At 42.7% G+C, this 17,426-nt stretch overlaps 1 protein-coding gene across 6 annotated transcripts in view; it reads right to left on the reverse strand.

Moving 5' to 3' along the window:
* SHPRH (SNF2 histone linker PHD RING helicase) overlaps positions 1–8,955 on the reverse strand; it is a 67,350-nt gene extending 58,395 nt beyond the window's left edge. For 4 of the 6 annotated variants that reach the window (XR_010070322.1, XR_010070321.1, XR_010070323.1 and 1 more), the window contains exons 1-6: positions 8,811–8,955; positions 5,915–6,584; positions 5,383–5,512; positions 2,267–2,488; positions 1,878–1,956; positions 925–1,075 (exon numbers count right to left, since the gene is read on the reverse strand). Coding sequence is in view for 3 of the 6 variants with exons in the window: in XM_063329244.1 (XP_063185314.1) it covers positions 925–1,075; positions 1,878–1,956; positions 2,267–2,488; positions 5,383–5,512; positions 5,915–6,553 (1,221 nt within the window). In the remaining 3 variants the exon portion in view is untranslated. Of the gene's footprint in view, positions 1–924; positions 1,076–1,877; positions 1,957–2,266; positions 2,489–5,382; positions 5,513–5,914; positions 6,585–8,044; positions 8,115–8,810 lie in introns of those variants that run through there. The other 2 variants (XM_063329246.1, XM_063329245.1) reach the window with 2 other exon arrangements.
* Positions 8,956–17,426: the final 8,471 nt, after the last annotated feature.

The following is a 17,426-nucleotide window of genomic DNA, read 5'->3' on the forward strand; positions in this document are numbered from 1 at the left end:
CAGGCAATGTCATATAATTCTGTTCACAAAGATACCAAAATGTTAGCTAGGACGTCTGTCCCAACTACTCATATCATGAAACAGTTTCATAACTCCAGCTCTCCAAAAGTTATCGTCTCTACTTATTGCTGACAGTTGATGTCCAGATGCTTTAGTGCTAATGCTCCCCTCTTCACACTCCTCAGTGCTGACCCTCTGACACATTTAAGAAGAATCTTAGTCCCTCTTTGAGAATTAGGTCTTTTTAACTGATAAAATTACAAGCAGGCAGGAGATCGTTAAGAATAGATGTACAATGAAACTCACTGCCATGAATTCAAAAGGATGGAACCCAGGGAAGTGTTAAGAGTTTACTAAAGGATAAAGGTTCTCTCCCTTCAGAGAGAATTTTGTGGGTTTAGTGAATGTGCTAAGTTTTCACAGGATGTATGATGAGGAAAGTGGAAAGACGGAAAACTGTTGCTAAAAAAGCCTATTTGCTATATGAAACAGAGGTAAAGCAAAAATCTTTATTCAGTGAGTTTAAATCATCCCTTCTTTTAGCACAGAACGTATGTCTAATGAATGTTTGATACTCATCAATACAATGATGTGAAAGGGAGAATGATTTCCCATATAGTAGACTAAACTACAAATTTATACGCTCCCAGATTGCACATAAACTACCAACAGCCTGTTAACAGCACAGTTGTCTGCTAACACCCTTCAACAACAGCAAACTACCAATCGCTTCTCATGCAAACCATCCCACTATTTATGCCACCAAGTGTCACATCCTACAAAGCAAAAAACTTTCACTGTACTTTAATCCTGCTTTAAGTCGGGACTTCTATAAAGCAGAAAGCAATAAACTCAAGAGAAGTGCAGTTCTATTAATTCTGAAAAGTATTTTCTTCATACTAAATCTTATTCTGGTTTTCTTACCTCAGGTAATGTCAGATCATCTTGTTTAATGTCTGGTCGGGTATGAGTCAGAATAAGAGCCAACACTTCTACTGTTTTTCCGAGACCCATCTCATCTGCCAAAATACCTCCAGGCCACTGGGGTCCAGCAATCGGATGCTCACGGATAATACTAAAATTCAAGTATATTCCCCAAATGAAAGTCAGTAACTACAGAATGGTGTGACAGAGATGCAAATGTTCAGAGAGACAGAGAGAATAGCTTCAGCAAGGCAAAGTTTGTAAGGTAAGGCATTATCTCTTATTAGATAAGCTGAGATTGACAAAAGCTAGCAAGCTTTTTGGGTGTACAAATCTGACCAAGACAAATATGTACACCAGAAGTTTTTGGATTTTTTCCCCTCCTAACAGGCCTTGCTTTGCTAACCTTAGCATTGCATAAAATTAGTCTCCAAAAAATTGAAATATATTTATATTCACATGTGTTAAATATCTGAAAGTTATGTAGGGGAAAAAAAATAAGAAGCAAACTAGCAATCAAAAGGTTCTGTTCTAACCAAATTAATGAGAAAAGTGAAACAGAATTAGTAATGCAATATCCAGCATCAATAAAAAGCATTACACTGCCTCCTTCCCTTAGATTTTAAAAACATTGGATCAGAAGGTCAAAGCCTCCAATGCTCTAATTTAAAAAAATGTTAATCTTAAAATGACAAATTTGCATTGAAATTAAAAAAAGCTTTAAGAATGATGTCTTCAACTCAAGATTTACATATTTACCTGTGCATTATATAGTCCAGTTTGTCCCCTTTTTTTTTCCAAATTAAAGATATCACTGTTCTAATTCTTTAGTTGCCAACCGAAAAGTGGCAGTTATGGATTAGCTTATATCCTCCAAGCAAAAGCTGCCAATAAGGTTTTCACAAAGTACAACCTTGAGGTGTTCTCAGAAAGAGATAACTATAAAAACATACCAGCCAGTAAATGGATTATAGTAGATTTTTACTCCATCCAGAGTGGTGACCTCCCGCCATAAGAAGTGCAGTGCATTTTCTATGGAGAAAGAGTTCATGTTACCATTATGAGGTTTCTCTATAAACAGCACATTGCTTAGAATTACTCACAGCCTTACTATGACATTTAGAGACAAAAAGCAGATGTCTACCTCCACAGTGCTTCATGACCAACAAGAGACATCAACTCCTGTTCAGCAGTTTGGTTTATCATTTAGCATACTACCAAAAAAACAGCTTTTATAAAAACAGTAATGAAACAATTAACAAAGCTTCTAATCAAACAGCAAGAAAACATTACTGCTGACAATACAATGCCACCTTCCTCAATTTATGCAATTTTTCCAGACCTAAATACTTGCCACTGCTTGTGAGGTTCTCTCGGTGAAGCATCCAGTTGACGGCATCACTTTGGTATGGCCTCAGGATAGGAATTAATGCAGGATGCTGCACATCCTCTCTCAGTAACTGGATATCCTGCTGATGGGTGTGCCTTACAAAGTCATAAAGCTCTTCAATATTTTGTCGCTCTAGTTCTGTGTCAGATTCTTCCTCATCTTCCTCCAGCTCATCTGCATACACCAAGTCATTCAAGACATGCATTATCAATCAACTTTGGTCAACATTTCAGTAAATTTTGCTGCAACTTATTTAGTTAACACATGAAAGCAAGCAAAGCAAAACATCATTTAAACATATGTCATGGCTGCACCCGACTCAGACAGCAGCAGTAAGAAACAATGAGCATTACGTTCCTGAAAGTTAAGATTAACATGCTATCACGATCACAGAAGTATACACAATCAGCAAAGCTCTTCCTTTAGAATTTAGAGATAGAATGACCAGACCTGATTTATTTAATAAAGACCTTCCACCAAACATTTCCAACTGATAGAGAACCACAAATAACTCACATTTCAGATGTAAATGTTAACATTGGCTGATGATCTTATAGAAGGGGTGAAATCACAGTGGGTTGTCAAGGATCTCTAAATTTTTTTTATGATAACATATTAAAAAAAAAACAACAGGAGATTCTCTTCAGTGAGCTTTCATGTTAATTTTGAATTATCCATCTGAATAAGAAAACTGCAGCAGTAGGACAAAATGAAATTCTCACCACTTGCACCATTGCAGAAATTCAGACATGGTATACTTTAGAAATTAAAATCCCACCTCAAGAGAAGTATGTACCCTCTAGGACAGAAGGCCTACGCTTCTTTTCTAGCCTCTAGGAAAGAAGGTCTTGTGCTTACATATATTTTTTACATGATTTGGATATATGGGCATACACAGAACTTAAGCACTATAGACCAAAAAGCAACAAAAAATTCAAGGGTCAGCATTTTAGGAAACTGACATAAGATGAGGGAACAAAAGGCTTAGAGGGCAAGTTTTAACAGTGTTTTAGGTCTCAAATTAAAAACATCGGTACCAATAGAACTGTTTTTAGTACTTACCTCGGAACAGCTGTACAACTTTATAGTTTAAAGAAAGACACTAACCATAGCTAGTACTGGAGATAAATCCACCTTGCAGAATTTTTCTTAAAAAAAAAATTAATATAAATTCAGGAGCACATCAAGGCGTCAGCATTTTCAGCACAAAGTGACCTTAAGGTATACTTAAAAGTATAATATCGTACTGACAAAAAGAAAACATAATATCAGGCAGAATCCAATCAAATTATGATGCCCCACATAACGATGATGCCTCGTGCTAACAAAGAGATGTCCCCGGCACAAACACTAGAGAGCTTAATCTTAAAATAAAGTTTGGAGGATGCCTTTAGGATTCTTTTACGGAAAAAGCTTTTCTTCATTCAAATAAATGGTGAAGGTGAAGAATGGTTTCCAAAACAAACAGCAGCAAATGATGTGCCTATGTATGGCAGCCATCAGCGCCCTCCCCTAATCCCTTTAAGTCAATGGAACAATTCCAGTGCTTCACAAGGGAAAAGAGAATTCTGAAAGACATCAAGTTTCTACAAATTCATGAAAACTGTAACTATAAAGACTTGTAATGTAAACGAGGCAACCAGAGTGCACAGGTGGAGTTGTTAATGTTCCAGCCAAAGGAAAAGCACCAAGCAGAGCATGCAGCTTTATATACTACAGAAACTGTTTCAAGGGCTCCTCTCACACACATGCCTCACTTCATGGAAAGGACAGAGATATTAGAGTCATTGCAGAGTATAACTTTGATCAATTAAGTTGATCTATAATGACACCTATCATCATACTGGCTAATATAAGATTTTCAAATCTCATGTTTCAGAGCATAATAAATTGACTTCTATATAAACTAAGTCTATCCAGAATTTTACAGGGGAGCAAATACTACAATATACTTTCAAGTAAAATGTTTTCTCATACAATTGGATGTGGTTTGTCCATACCTTTCTTGCTTTGTTCATTCTCTCAAATATTTTTTAATTAAATGGTTCTATGTACCACAAGGATTTTTAAAATTATACTAAAAAAGTTTACCTCTCAGTTACTTATTAGACAGTGAATATTTAATTATGCTTTTAACATTTTAAAATTACATTTTAAAATGTAATTCAGTTATATTGCCTTCATCTTAGTATTTTTTTACCTTTGAGAAACAGACGGTATTGCACTATTTAAAAAAATTCAGTTTCTCTAACATGTTTCATAATCAAGTATTCTACTTTATCACAGAATGGTAGGGTTGGAAGGGACCTCTGGAGATCACCTAGTCCAACCCCCTGCCAGAGCAGGGTCACCCAGAGCAGGCTGCACAGGAATGAGTCCAGGCGGGTTTTGAATGTCTCCAGAGTTGGAGACTCCACCACCTCTCTGGGCAGCCTGTGCCAGTGCTCTGCCACCCTCAAAGTAAAGAAGTTCCTCCTCATGTTTAGGTGGAACTTCCTATGCTCAAGCTTGTGCCCATTACCTCTTGTCCTGTCCCCGGGCACCACTGAAAAGAGCCTGGCCCCATCCTCCTGACACCCACCCTTTAAGTATTTATAAGCGTTGATAAGATCCCCCCTCAGCCATCCTTTTTCTAGACTGAAGAGACCTAAGTCCCTCAGCCTTTCTTCTTAAGAGAGGTGTTCCAGTCCCCTAATCATCTTGGTAGCTCTTTGCTGTGCCCTCTCCAGCAGTTCCCTGTCCCTCTTGAACCGGGGAGCCCAGAACTGGACACAGTACTCCGGATGCAGCCTCACCCAAAATGGTAAGGACTCAAACTTCTATGTGCCTCAGTGCCTTATCTGTAGAGAAGGAATGTTAACACCTGTAATTTGACCATAAGCTAATTAGCATATGATTACTGGACAGACAACAATATAGAGAGAATTACCCAATAATATTACCTTGAAAATAAAGTTGCTCTACATGGCAGAAATAACTTACTATTTTCTCTTACATTTAAAACTACTAAAAAAAGATACACTTTAATAACAAAAAATATTCATCAACATTCAACTGAATCACATTACCTGGAATTAAAAAACTATAGAACTTCTCCATGAGTTTCTGAATCAGCTGATTAGCTTTTTTGGGTCTTCCACCTCCATCACTGAGAAACTCTGGTTTACTTAGCCCAGCTTCCAGCAGGTAAATTCCGACCTGTGAAATGGTTACACAGTTAATAATTTAATTAACTTTTGCAATGACAGAATGTTATAAACAGAAGAGTATGAAAATAACAACAGTGCTTTGAAAGTTAGCAGACATAGACAGATATAATAAATCTACTAAAAGTCACCATATAGAGGATACAGTACATTGCAGTTTAAAGCTTCTTTGATTCCTTTGTGTAATGCGTTACTAACGGTGCAACAGTAAAAAGAAATTTTTAGAAAAAAAAACACTGGAAATATTTACATAAGCATGTAGAAACTATATATGTTCATCACATTATAAAAATATATGGTAGCTGCCAGACTTCGTTGTTCAGAGGTTTTTATTTTATATTTCAAACCAAAAAGAAGAATTTCTAAAATGCAAAACAAATATATGAACCCATACCTTTAAAGCTTGAGCTTCTCCAGGTCTTTGATAAAGTCCAATTATCTTTTTCTTTTGCAACCACCTCAAGCCTTCCAATATTTCACCACCTAAAGTTGGTTCCACCAAAATACATTGTTCATAAGCACCCTGGTATTCTTTTGTTTCATTACTGTACTCTTCTTCACTTCTTTCATGAACACAGACCTGCAGCTGATCATCAGAGTCTCCTTTCAAAGTAAAGCTCCTTTCATGGAATTCATCAGTTAGAATTTGCTCAGAAGGAAGATGAAGAGCAAATTCTCCCAACAAAGCTTTCCAGGACCCATCTGCACGGTATGGCAAGACTATAATATTTAGCTGTACTGACACGGGAGGCAAGATGGAATAAGAGTCATCTTCATCGTTAACTGTCAAAAACTTAACAGATTTTGAGCCACTGCCTTCTTTTTGAATGAGATCTTCATCAGTGCTATCATCATTTATAACAATGAAGGATGCAGAAGAAGTGCTTGGACCTGGAACGTGGTCGTCATTAGTCACTTCATCATCTAATGTTATCACCTCATTTCTCCGGTCTTCATGCATATTCCAGCAGAGCTTTTTCTTTTTCTCCTCATCTACTTTTGATGGAGGTGCACGTTTTCGACGACTACTCATTTTGTCGTTTTCTCAAACGTATTTTCAGTCTCTGTGAGATTAAATACATTAGTCAGCAATAAGTATTACAAAATCAAATGTCCACACTGAAATTTCACTATGCAGTGGCCACTAAACTTGCAAAAGGTTTGGACATAGACATATGCACCAAGAAATCTAACTGTACAAAAGAGACCTAGTTTTACAGAGCCTCTCCCGTCCCTGTGCCATCACAAAAAGCTGGACATGAAGAATTTGTCTTACCATTTTGACAGTTACAGAGATCAACAGGAATGCTACATTTCACAACTGTTACAATCTTGTGGGACAGATATAAAATGAGAAACTGTGAAATCCCTCAAAGGCAGGGGTGGAAGGAGACAGCAAAAGAAACTCCACAAACAAAAGTGCAGGAAGTACAGGAGATTCAGGGGCAGGTGTGCAGAAAATACACAACGTTCTTCCTTACTTTCAAGGCCTACATTGAGATGAAACTTTAAGCAAATTTGGCAAAAGGGTAGTTTGAAGCTGACATGATATAAAATATGGTTTAGAGCCTAAGCCATCAAGTTCTGTCCTTAGAAGTCCCTAACGGCCTTCCTAGTAGAATCAAATCCTTTATTTTCCTAGGAAGCTGTGCATCCTAGGACCCGGATATACAAACCGCTTGCAGAGAAGCCCTTACTTATTCTATTGTGCGTTTAAGTATGACCAATCAGCAAATCAGCATAGTCTTACTGATTTTGACTAACTGCAAGGCTTGGTCAAGATACAAGTACAATTCCTTGACTGAACGTGGGCACTGAACAGATTTTGTGGATAAAATACTGGAAAATAAAGTACACATGCTAAACAATACACATGAAGAAGCAGATTATGGAATATTAGTTTCCCAGATGTGTCTAATAACTACATACTCAAAACTACATGGTCACACTTAAGTACTCAAACAAGTTTTAACTTTAAAAAAAAAAACAACCCACAACTGTTTTTATAAGGAGACTGAACACAGCAATAGTTTTATGACCTCATATTACAGCTCTGTCTTTGTCAGCAAAGACATGAAAATATTTAGGTGTCCATGTCAATTTAGCTTCTGCATACAATTTTTAAAGAAATATAGGAAGATGAAAGGCAAATATTCTAAGCTACTAAATCCAGTGTATCACATCCTAGTGTTAAAAGGCTTTATGCTGGAATAGGACAGAATTACTAGAATTCTGAATAATTTTAAAAGGGCCCCCTGAAAAAAAAAACCAAAAAACAAACAAACCCAACAAACAAAAAACTAAATAAAGCAAACCCAAACAAACTCTAAATTTTATAGTTCAGGACAGTCAAAAGAAACATTCAGAAATACACAAATCCTGCTGCTTGTGAATTTCAAACACAACAGAATTAGGGAAAGGAAACATCTGAGTTCTTCAGAACAGTACTCCCTCACAGGGCGCTGCTGACACTAAGCGAAGCAAACCCCAACGGCGAGCGCGCGTACCGTAACACTGCACTTACACCAGAGAAGGAAGGACGCCCGCACCGCCAGGTCTGTACTCGCGCACCAACTTTAGCACCGCCCTCCGACGCGTAAACCAGGGAGAACTGCTCCGCGCGAGTAGATCCGTTAAAGACTCCGGCGGCCGGGAGACGGCCGCGCCTCCAACGCGAAGCAACACACCTGCGAACCGAAGCGCGGCAGGTAACGCTGCCCGAGGGCCAGGCTCTAGAGCTGCCTTTCGTTCGGGCGTGCAGAAGCAGCCGGCGGCTGTGCTCCCCATCCCCGGTGCCGCTGCCAAGCCCCCGGCGCCCGACCCCGCTCCGTCGCCGGGACGCGGGCAGGTCTCGCTGCCCATTGACGAGGAAAGTTACTTGAAACTCGGGAAGGAGCGGCCAGCAGCGGGGGAGAGCGCTTCACCTCCCGCCACACCTGATGCCGGAGAGCGCCCTGGAGGCCGCGGTCACCCGCCCACCGCTGCGAACCCCCGCCGTTACCACACGGCCCCCCCAGGCCCAGCCCAGAAACGAGCAGCCGGCCCGGAGAAACCCACCGCACAGGCCCCGGGGACGCCCGGCCGCGCTGCCGCCCCGCCACCCCGCAAGGCCGCCCCGCCGCGCTACGGCCCGCAGGTCGCGGGGCCCGCAGGGCGAGCAGGCAGGCAGACCGGACGGACACCGCCCTCCCGGGTCCGGGGGATGGCCCCCCGGCTGCGGCCCCCGGAGCTGCGGGGGTGAGGTGTTGGGGGGGGGGGGAGATAAACAGAGACAACCACCACCAACGTACCGAAGGGGTAACGCTGCAGCCCTAGCAGCCACGGCTCCTTCCCAGCTCGGGGCAGGCCCCCCTGCGCGGCGGCGGCGGCTGGGGGTGCGTGGCTGGGTCGGGGGACGGGCTGGCGACCCCTGGGCCGGTGGCACAGCGGGAAGAAGTCCCCGGCCAGGGGAGGGGGGGCGGGGACGGACAGGGGGGTGCGCGCGCACCCGCCCTGGCCCGTCCGGCAGCCAATGGGATGTGGGGAAGGTGACAGTTCGCCCCGCCCAGCGGAAAAAACAGCGGGGGATTGGCGGGCGGGGAGCGGCGCAGGCGCAGAGGCGGCACCGTGGGCAAAGGGGGCGTGGAAAGCGCGGTTTGCCCTCAGTGGGGAGGGGCTGGGGGAGGGCCAAGAACGAGGCGGTGGCGCGCGCAGGCGCTGGCGGCCTCGCGTGCCCGTCAGTCTGTCAGAGCAAAGGCTTGTGGCACAATGGCGGCGGCGGCGGGTTATGTCCGCGAAGAACGAGGCAGGAGGGTATTGGGTAGGGTGGAGGCCCAAGCAGGGCTTGTGAGATGTTCGGGGTCTCAGCACAAGAAGGATATGGAGCTGTTGGAGTGGCTCCAGAGGAGGGCCACAAAGATGAGGGCTGGAGCACCTCTCCTATGAAGACAGGCTGAGAGAGCTGGGGTTGTTCAGCCTGGAGAAGAGAAGGCTCCGGGGAGACCTTACAGCGGCCTTCTAGTACCTGAAGGGGGCCTACAGGAAAGCTGGGGAGGGGCTGTTTGCAAGGACATGTAGCAATATGACGTGGGCCAATGGTTTTAAACTAGAGCAGGGTAGGTTTAGATTAGACATTAGGAAGAAGATCTTTACAGTGAGGGTGGTGAGACACTGGAACAGGTTGCCCAGAGAGGTGGTGGAGGCCCCATCCCTGCAGACATTCAAGGCCGGGTTTGATGAGGCTCTGAGCAGCCTGATCTAGTTAAAGTTGTCCCTGGTCACTGCAGGGGGGTTGGACTAGATGACCTGCAAAGGTCCTTTCCAATATATTCTGTGATTCTATGATTCTGCAGCAGGTGTTTGCGTGAGAGGTGATGGAAGCAAGGCCACCCAGGGGGGAACTAATGCAAACCTTTTGTCTCAAGTGGCTTTAAGTGCCAGTAGTTGCACTGATCGTGCTTGTGTTGTTGCTTTAAAAAGTCTATTGGGTTTAGAAACTGTGGTGAAGCAGAGGAGATGCCATCTGGTTTCCGTGGGCAATCACACACAGGAAAAGGCGACACCAAGAAATGCTTTCTCAAAGTAGTGGTGATGGTGGAAACCTCGATGCGATTCATGAGGTGAAACGCTGTTGGGAGCAAAGAGAGGGGCACAAAGGTCTGTCCAGAGTGGATCTCTGGGCAATTAGCCCTGTAGAAAGGGAAAATTAGTCAAATTAATTTTTAATGACAAATATCACTTCAATAAAAACTATGGCAATATTTATCTTGAGAAATATGTGGATCTATGCTTAGGGACTTAAAACAGCTGTAAATACACAAATTGGAAAGCGATTTACAGTAAGAAGGTGTTTGTTGTTTTTTTTCTTACAGCAATCCTTTCAACCATTTGTTAGTCTTTACAAATCGATTAATTACTTGTCTGTGTCTGATTCTCCACCATTTTCAGCCCTTTTGGAAGGGTAAGGCCCCTGTGGGTTCAATGGAGCTGCTGAAAACCATGGTGTGCAGTAGCAAAGGGAGCCTTCAGAGTGTTAGCCCTTATGCTGTAGTGGTTTGGCTGTTTCAGTTCACAATGTTTAGTTTGCTATGTGAGCCTTTGGCATTCCTATAAGAAAATTCACTTAGAAATTGTCACTCAGTCCTACATTACAACAATAAATTACTGCGGAACAGAGACAAAAGGGAAGACACTAGTGTACGTTGGTAAATGTACGTTGGTAACTGGAATAATGGCAACTGAGGGAGGGGATGAAGAGCGAGCAAACCTATTTTATGGGGAGGTTCTGGGCCTGCAGCTCAGTGAGGCCCGTGGCCTGGCAGGGCTGTGGGGAGCCCTGCGGTGGCATTCTTGGGTCAGGGGCTGGTGGCCCTGGGGGCTGACGTGCGGTCCTGGGCTGTGGGGGAGCCCTGGGGGCCCAGGCAGGGACAATCAGGGCTGGTGGTGCCCTGAGGATGCTGATGCTGGTGAGTACTTGCTGGTGCTGCAGCCACAGCTGTACTGCTAGCAAGTTTTCTGGCAACTGTGTGAAGAAATTGTTGGGAACGTGGAAAAAGAGCTAATTTTTCTCAAAGTAGGAAGAAGTTCCTATTCGTTCAAAAAGCTTAAGGTTGGATCACCCTGGAGGTGGCTCATCACACGTCCCCATGCCCCATGCTACAATCTTGCCTCCAGTGATCCGTGGCCCACCGGCTCTCTGTGTTACACCCTGTGCTGCCAAGCTGGTGGCTTAGAGTTGCCTTGTGAGGTTTTCTGTCTTTCTCCTAAGGAGAAGGTCTTCATAAAAGATTTTGCTCCTGGTTTTTTTGTTGTTTTTTTTTTTTAATGGAGCCTTTTATTTCTGAATGTGCCTTTTGTGATTTAGCTGTTGATTCAGCCAGTAAGATGGTGAGCAGTTGAAGTTAGGCGCTTCTCTAAGAATTTATGAAGCTACTGTGTTTCATTCCCACCTCCTGGCATGCAGCCATATGCTTGGGCAGGCAGCTCACTTTAAAGGGATGACACCCAGGTTTGTGTTGCAAGATATGAACATCAGATTTTCCCATCCTGAACTGGCTCTCGATGACAGGAGTCAGGGCAGGCAGAGGACAGCAACTCCTGTCGTGGTTACTGAGGTGAGGAGATCATAAAAGTGGTATGCTGTCATCCGGGACAGCATGGATTCCCCCCACGTGGGACCTCAAATGTGGGACTCCTCATGCAAGTGTTCTGCACCTGCTGTTGATGACCTGATGCTGTGAGAAAGTCTCACCAGTGACTGCTGCTCGTCCTCCTCCACTTGATGAAGTCTGGGCTCTACCAGCAATGGGAAACGGGAAAGAAAAGGGAAGTTCTGACAGGTGGAACGATCCCCCTTGCCTGCAGTCTCTACCCAAGGGTACCTGGGAATATAGACTTCACCTAGTCTATTGCAGATCGCTTGCCTTTTCATTTTGGGTTTGGATGGCTCCAAGGACAGGCCTCTGATGTTAAGTTCACCTAGGAATTCACCAGTGGCAACGCATTGCATGACTGTCCAGTTATTGCAACAAGAGACTCAAGAGGTGTGTCAGGCCTGTGCCATTATAAAGTGTATGGAGAGCTTGTAACAGACATCAGTGAAACAGAGGGAAACACAAAAGGTTTCCAGATTATTGTCATGCTGAAGGTCAGTCCTGCTTAAATGCAGACTGGGCATAGCTCCTTCCAAAAGGCCTTAGATGCAATATAGGCTGTGCCGCTTGCCCAGGAGCTAGCTGTATCCACTGGTATGCCTGATAGAGGCTACACAGGTGTAGCCTAAAAGGCTTCCTATAAGAATCCGTAATTGCTGTCAAATCTGACTAAGGTTAGTAATAGAAAACAGCTTTATTAATGTCCTGGGATCTACAATTAGCAATAAAGCTAGCAAGGAACATTGTGGTATTCTACTGTGGTAACCTAAGCAGGTAAATCCTGCTTAAATGTGATGGATCTACCCTGACATCAACTACAAAAAGCTCTTTGTGAGAAGTGAATATTCTGAAAATCTGAAGGAATGCTAAAGTTTTGGCACAGGCTTCATCCACTTCTGAATCCAGTAGCTGATGAATCATCCAGAGAAATTTTCCCGACCTCCTTGAAACTGAAAAGCGCATTACAGATGTAATGTTCTAGCAGTAACTATCTTATCTAGCCCTTACTCTAGCTTCCCTGGGAACTGGTGACCATCAAAACATTTCCCCTTTCCCACTAAAAGCCCAAAGAGCACTTCCTTGACTCAGACTTCTCCAATACAAGTACATGGCAGCACAAAAAGGAACAGGCAAAAGTGGCTGAACCAAAACATTACATTGCCTATTCTCCTGTGGGAAAAGAATGAAAGAAAAATACATGACAGATGGTAGCCAAATCACTCACCCATTATTAGAAACTGGTCCAACGGCATACACTTCAAGAATTCATATAGAAACAGCAGACAACAATCCGTGCTTCAGCAAGCTCTATTCACAGGCTAAGGGCTGTGAATCTCTTAAAAAAAAGTCCTTGTCTTTAAGTTAACTTTTGTATTTCTATATTGTGCATGTCTTCTATTTAACAATTTCCTCTCCAGGGTTGGGATTTGTGCTTTCTTTGGTAGTGACGGTGCTTTTTTAAGACTTTTAATGTAGAGCACTTCTGAAAGTGAACTTTATTTTCTCATCTGGATGTCATAAAAATTAGTAAGCAAGAAAGGAGCCCTCCTGCTTTCAGAAGAGAGGAAAATACAATGGCACCAAGAGGGTGCCTGTTCTGCATAATGATTTCTGTCTGAGGCTCTCTTTTTCTCTCACCCCCATTCTGTAGGAAATATCTTCCTTGGTTCTCAGGATAAACAGGCTGTATTTTGAAATGAGGGTCAAGAGCAGGTGGAAGAATGCCCGTTTCTATTCAGCAGCTAGTGACTAAGGATCCCAGTGATTAGAACCTGGTAGTTTCCCTCCTGTTCTAAACAACTTGAATGCATGAAAGAAGATAATTGCCATTTAATTTAATGAAATAGAAAGGAGCAGTATGAAGAGAAGAAAACATGACAAAATGAGACCATGTGGGTTTTTTGACATCACTTGAGAGCATAGCCTCCCTTGCCTATGGACAAAAATTCCCCTTTGCTCTCAGTAGCAACTCTTAAATCCCAGAAAGAGTAATTAAATAAAAGCAGGAGACACACTACTTTGCAAAGGGTTTCTTTTTTGAGGGAGGATGGAGAAAAGAGTGTGTTAGTTGACGTGAGATTTTAGAGTCCTTTCCACTGATATTTTAATTGCAAAGGCAAGCGGAAGTTTTCTAAAGAAAATCAAAATCGTATTTGTCTCCAGATTGGTTCTGGTGGCAGGAACTGTGAATGGCTGCAGTAAAAGAATAAAACTGAGGGCAGATAGACTGTATTCCCTGCAGTACAGTGACGGTACGTTATGCTGAAGAGCTAACTGAGCATCTGTGTGCCTCGGCAAACTAGGTAGAAAACCACTGGCTGTGTTAATTGGTTTGTTAACTAGCAGGAAAAATCTTTTGACTTCTATAGATAAAAATCACCGTATGATAGAAATGAAAAGGTGGACCCCAGTGGAGGCATAATATGGTTCCAGTCTATTACAGCTAAATAAACTCGTGGTCAGTATTCTGTGCCTTGGTAGGAGATTATGGTTATAGGTTCAGCTCTACCCAACTTCCATGGTGTTTAAAAATAATTTAGCTATCATAGTGGGACTTTTAAAATGTTATCATGTAACTGCTGCCGTCCACAGCGCATAATACTGCTTCAGGCAAAAGAGTAGAAGATTTAAATGTTTTTCAGAGAGCTACAAAGAGCAGAGTATTTTTGTGTGCCAAAAGCAATCATGTAAGCCAGTGGGCTCACTCCCCGACACGCAGGGAGCAATACCACGGAGCCACAGGATGGCAAGCCTCTCTTTTTTCACTTCTTCAGGGCTTCAGCTCTGTTTCTTCAAAATAGCAAAGTCCAATATACCACTCGTGCCCTTCTGCCTGTTAACACAGCATCTCCTGGAGGAATCTATCTGCGCCCCACGGAATAGCACTCTTCGGGCCATCTGTCTCAGCTCACGTGTAGGCACAATTCTTATACACCCTTGTCCATCTGCCGCTCAGCTGAGCTACGTGCTGGTTTTGTGAAAACCAGGTGATACACCTGACCTCGGGACTGACGGTAGCAGCTGATCAGTCACTGGTGGGAGTTAAGCCCATCTCCCTTTTTCCAAGAGAAAAGGACACTTAAAAAGACTATCTAAATATAGAGCAGGGAAAAAAAAATAACCATGTCATTGCATCTAGGACATCGTCTAGAGTTACTATGTAGGATTTGGAATCCAGTTCTTGGAGTTATTTAAATATATACCTAAATAAGGGGTTTGCTTTAATATTGCTTTTATGAGCCTTTATTTTTTACATAACAAAAATGCGGAAAGGAAAAGTTTGCAGTTCCTGACAAAAAGCAAGCCCCCTAATAAAACTGGAATTAAGTAAATAAAATGTTTATTATAAAATCAGTAAAAACATTTGGAAATTTGGGCTCAAAATGTAAATGTTTATAACATAATACGTGGCACAGTGGTTTGGAGGAGAGCTGAAGGACACTCATGACAGAGGGATATTTCAGACATTATCTATTAGAGATACCTTTCTTGGCAGTGAAAAATCTTTATTTTCACACTCTGGCAAGAGAAGATTTGAATTCATAGCTGACTCTCTAATACAAAAATTAAGCCAGTCGAAACTTCTTTGTGCAAAATTCTTATCTGTGGTCTGGACTATAGATAAAAAGGCAATTCAAAATTAAATCAAAACAAAAATGTACAGTCTTCTGGGATAATTTTGCCCACTTTTCTCATACAGAAGTGAGAAGCAGTCTTGGTATTTTCTGTCAAAATATAAACTTCATCAGGGATGTTACTTGCTTCATTCATAAAATTCAAAGTACAGAAAGATCTGCAGTACTTAAGTCACAAACCAATGTATTTCTTTAACACAGATTAAAATCTGCCTCCAAAGATGTGTTCTTCAAGTTTAGCACGGTTTGATGTTAAAATTAGTTCGTAAAGATTGACATAGCTTCATGGCAGAAGATTAATAATCACTGTCTTTAGAGGAGTATTATATTCAATTACCTGTCCAAAATTCACCTTTGAGCCCAGCTGGATGATTACCCTGCCTCAGAAGAAGCACCTGGTTTTACCGGGGGGTAGGACATACGTAGCCCGCACCGCCCAGGCTGGGTTCCGACTCTGAGCTGCGGGAGCAGGCAGTGCCGAATCACCGATTGCACAGGGCACGAAACAGCCGAGGGGATATCACAAAGCTGTCAGTGAGCTACCCGGTGCCTCAGGGCAGCTACACCTTACCTGGATGTTGTTAGTGCCAGACAGCATTTCTGGTAGAAGGCACGGGGATATTTCTATCTATCTGCAGTGTGTGAGGTGGTTGGATGCTATGCGGCACGACGCCCCGAGGGAATTACAGCGAGGCAGGTCTCAGCTGGGCAGCAGAACTGGCTGCTTTGTGCTGCTAATGCAATGGGATCTGGTCTCTTAGAACTGTTCCCTGAAAGCCACAGTAATTCTGGAACAGGAGAGGCCCAAGCGTGGTAGTATGAGGCTGATGCTGCCGATCAGGGAGAAATGTTAAGGAACCAGAAGCCTCTAGACCCCCTGCTGTGTGAGGCACTGTGGGTCCCTGGAGCAAGTGTCTATTACAGAGGTGCCTAAAGCATCCCTGAGCTGACCTTGTACTTTGGCCTGGGGCATTAATTCACCAAGGCAGCAACCTTAGCTAATGAGAAAGAATATTTTTTCTGGATATAAATGTCATTGTACTTCCAATATTACATATACTTACACTTATTAGTCAAACTATGTTTTTGCTTGTCTTTGGCCTAAAACTTAGAAATGCAATGAGCAACGAGCAATGAGAAGTTGGTTTGGGGCCCCAAATGCGTGTTCAGTTCTGTTTTTCTACATGGTACCACAGGGAGCCCAACCTAGTGGGGATGGATGGAATGATCGAAGTAGATGAGCAGCTCTAGTTTGTGGTTTATAACCAGTGCAAATGGTGCAAGCAATTTAAGTACTTTAGTTTTGGCACTTCTGTACCTAATCGTCTTTTCCAAATGCAGAAATTTGTAATTGAATTTTTCTTTAATCTCCAATATCTGTAGGTATTCTCTTTTCATTACTCTCTACTTTGCCTTTCCCCATCCAACCAAACCCTGCTGCCTGGATTGTGCTCTAGCTGTAAAACAATAACAACAAATAATTCCATGTCCACTGTACTCCAACTAGGGTAGATGAATAACCTGTTATGTAGCACTACACTTACAAAGTTTGTACACAAATTTCAATAATAAACAATGCTTCAACCTGTTCTCCTTCCTGCTTTCAGTGCTCTGAGGGGTTTTCTTTTTGTCTTGTTTTATTCTAAGGCATTTTCCTACACGGTGTCGCATCTGTGTACCACAGGACTGTTGATGCTTCTTACCTGGGGTTGGTAGCATCCACCTTCTCTGGCTGGGGAAATGAGTCAGCAGAAGTGACTGTGCACCACTGAACACAGTCTCAGGGGAAAAAAAACACCACCTCGTCACACAATAAAACAATGAAATATTGCATCTCACAACCCTGCTTGTGTGAAAATAAACCTTTTTAATTGAGGAGGTAATTGGGAGGTGCAAAGAGATGGGAGAATAGTCTTTTATTTGAAAAATGATTGTGAGAGAAAGTAACGTGGTCAGAGCAAAATAAATCTTTTCCATTTTTCCCAACAAATCATTACTTTTCATTAACTTCAGTTTGTTTCTCTAGGCAATAGGAACAGAATACAAAAACATTGCAAAAAAATACTCTCCTAGGATGCTTATGGACCTGCAGATGTTCCTAATAGATGAAGTCCTGGGTCTGCAGCACAGACGGAAAGTG

Source organism: Chroicocephalus ridibundus, chromosome 3 (genome assembly GCF_963924245.1).
Source record: "Chroicocephalus ridibundus chromosome 3, bChrRid1.1, whole genome shotgun sequence".
NCBI classification, from domain to species: Eukaryota; Metazoa; Chordata; class Aves; order Charadriiformes; family Laridae; genus Chroicocephalus; species Chroicocephalus ridibundus.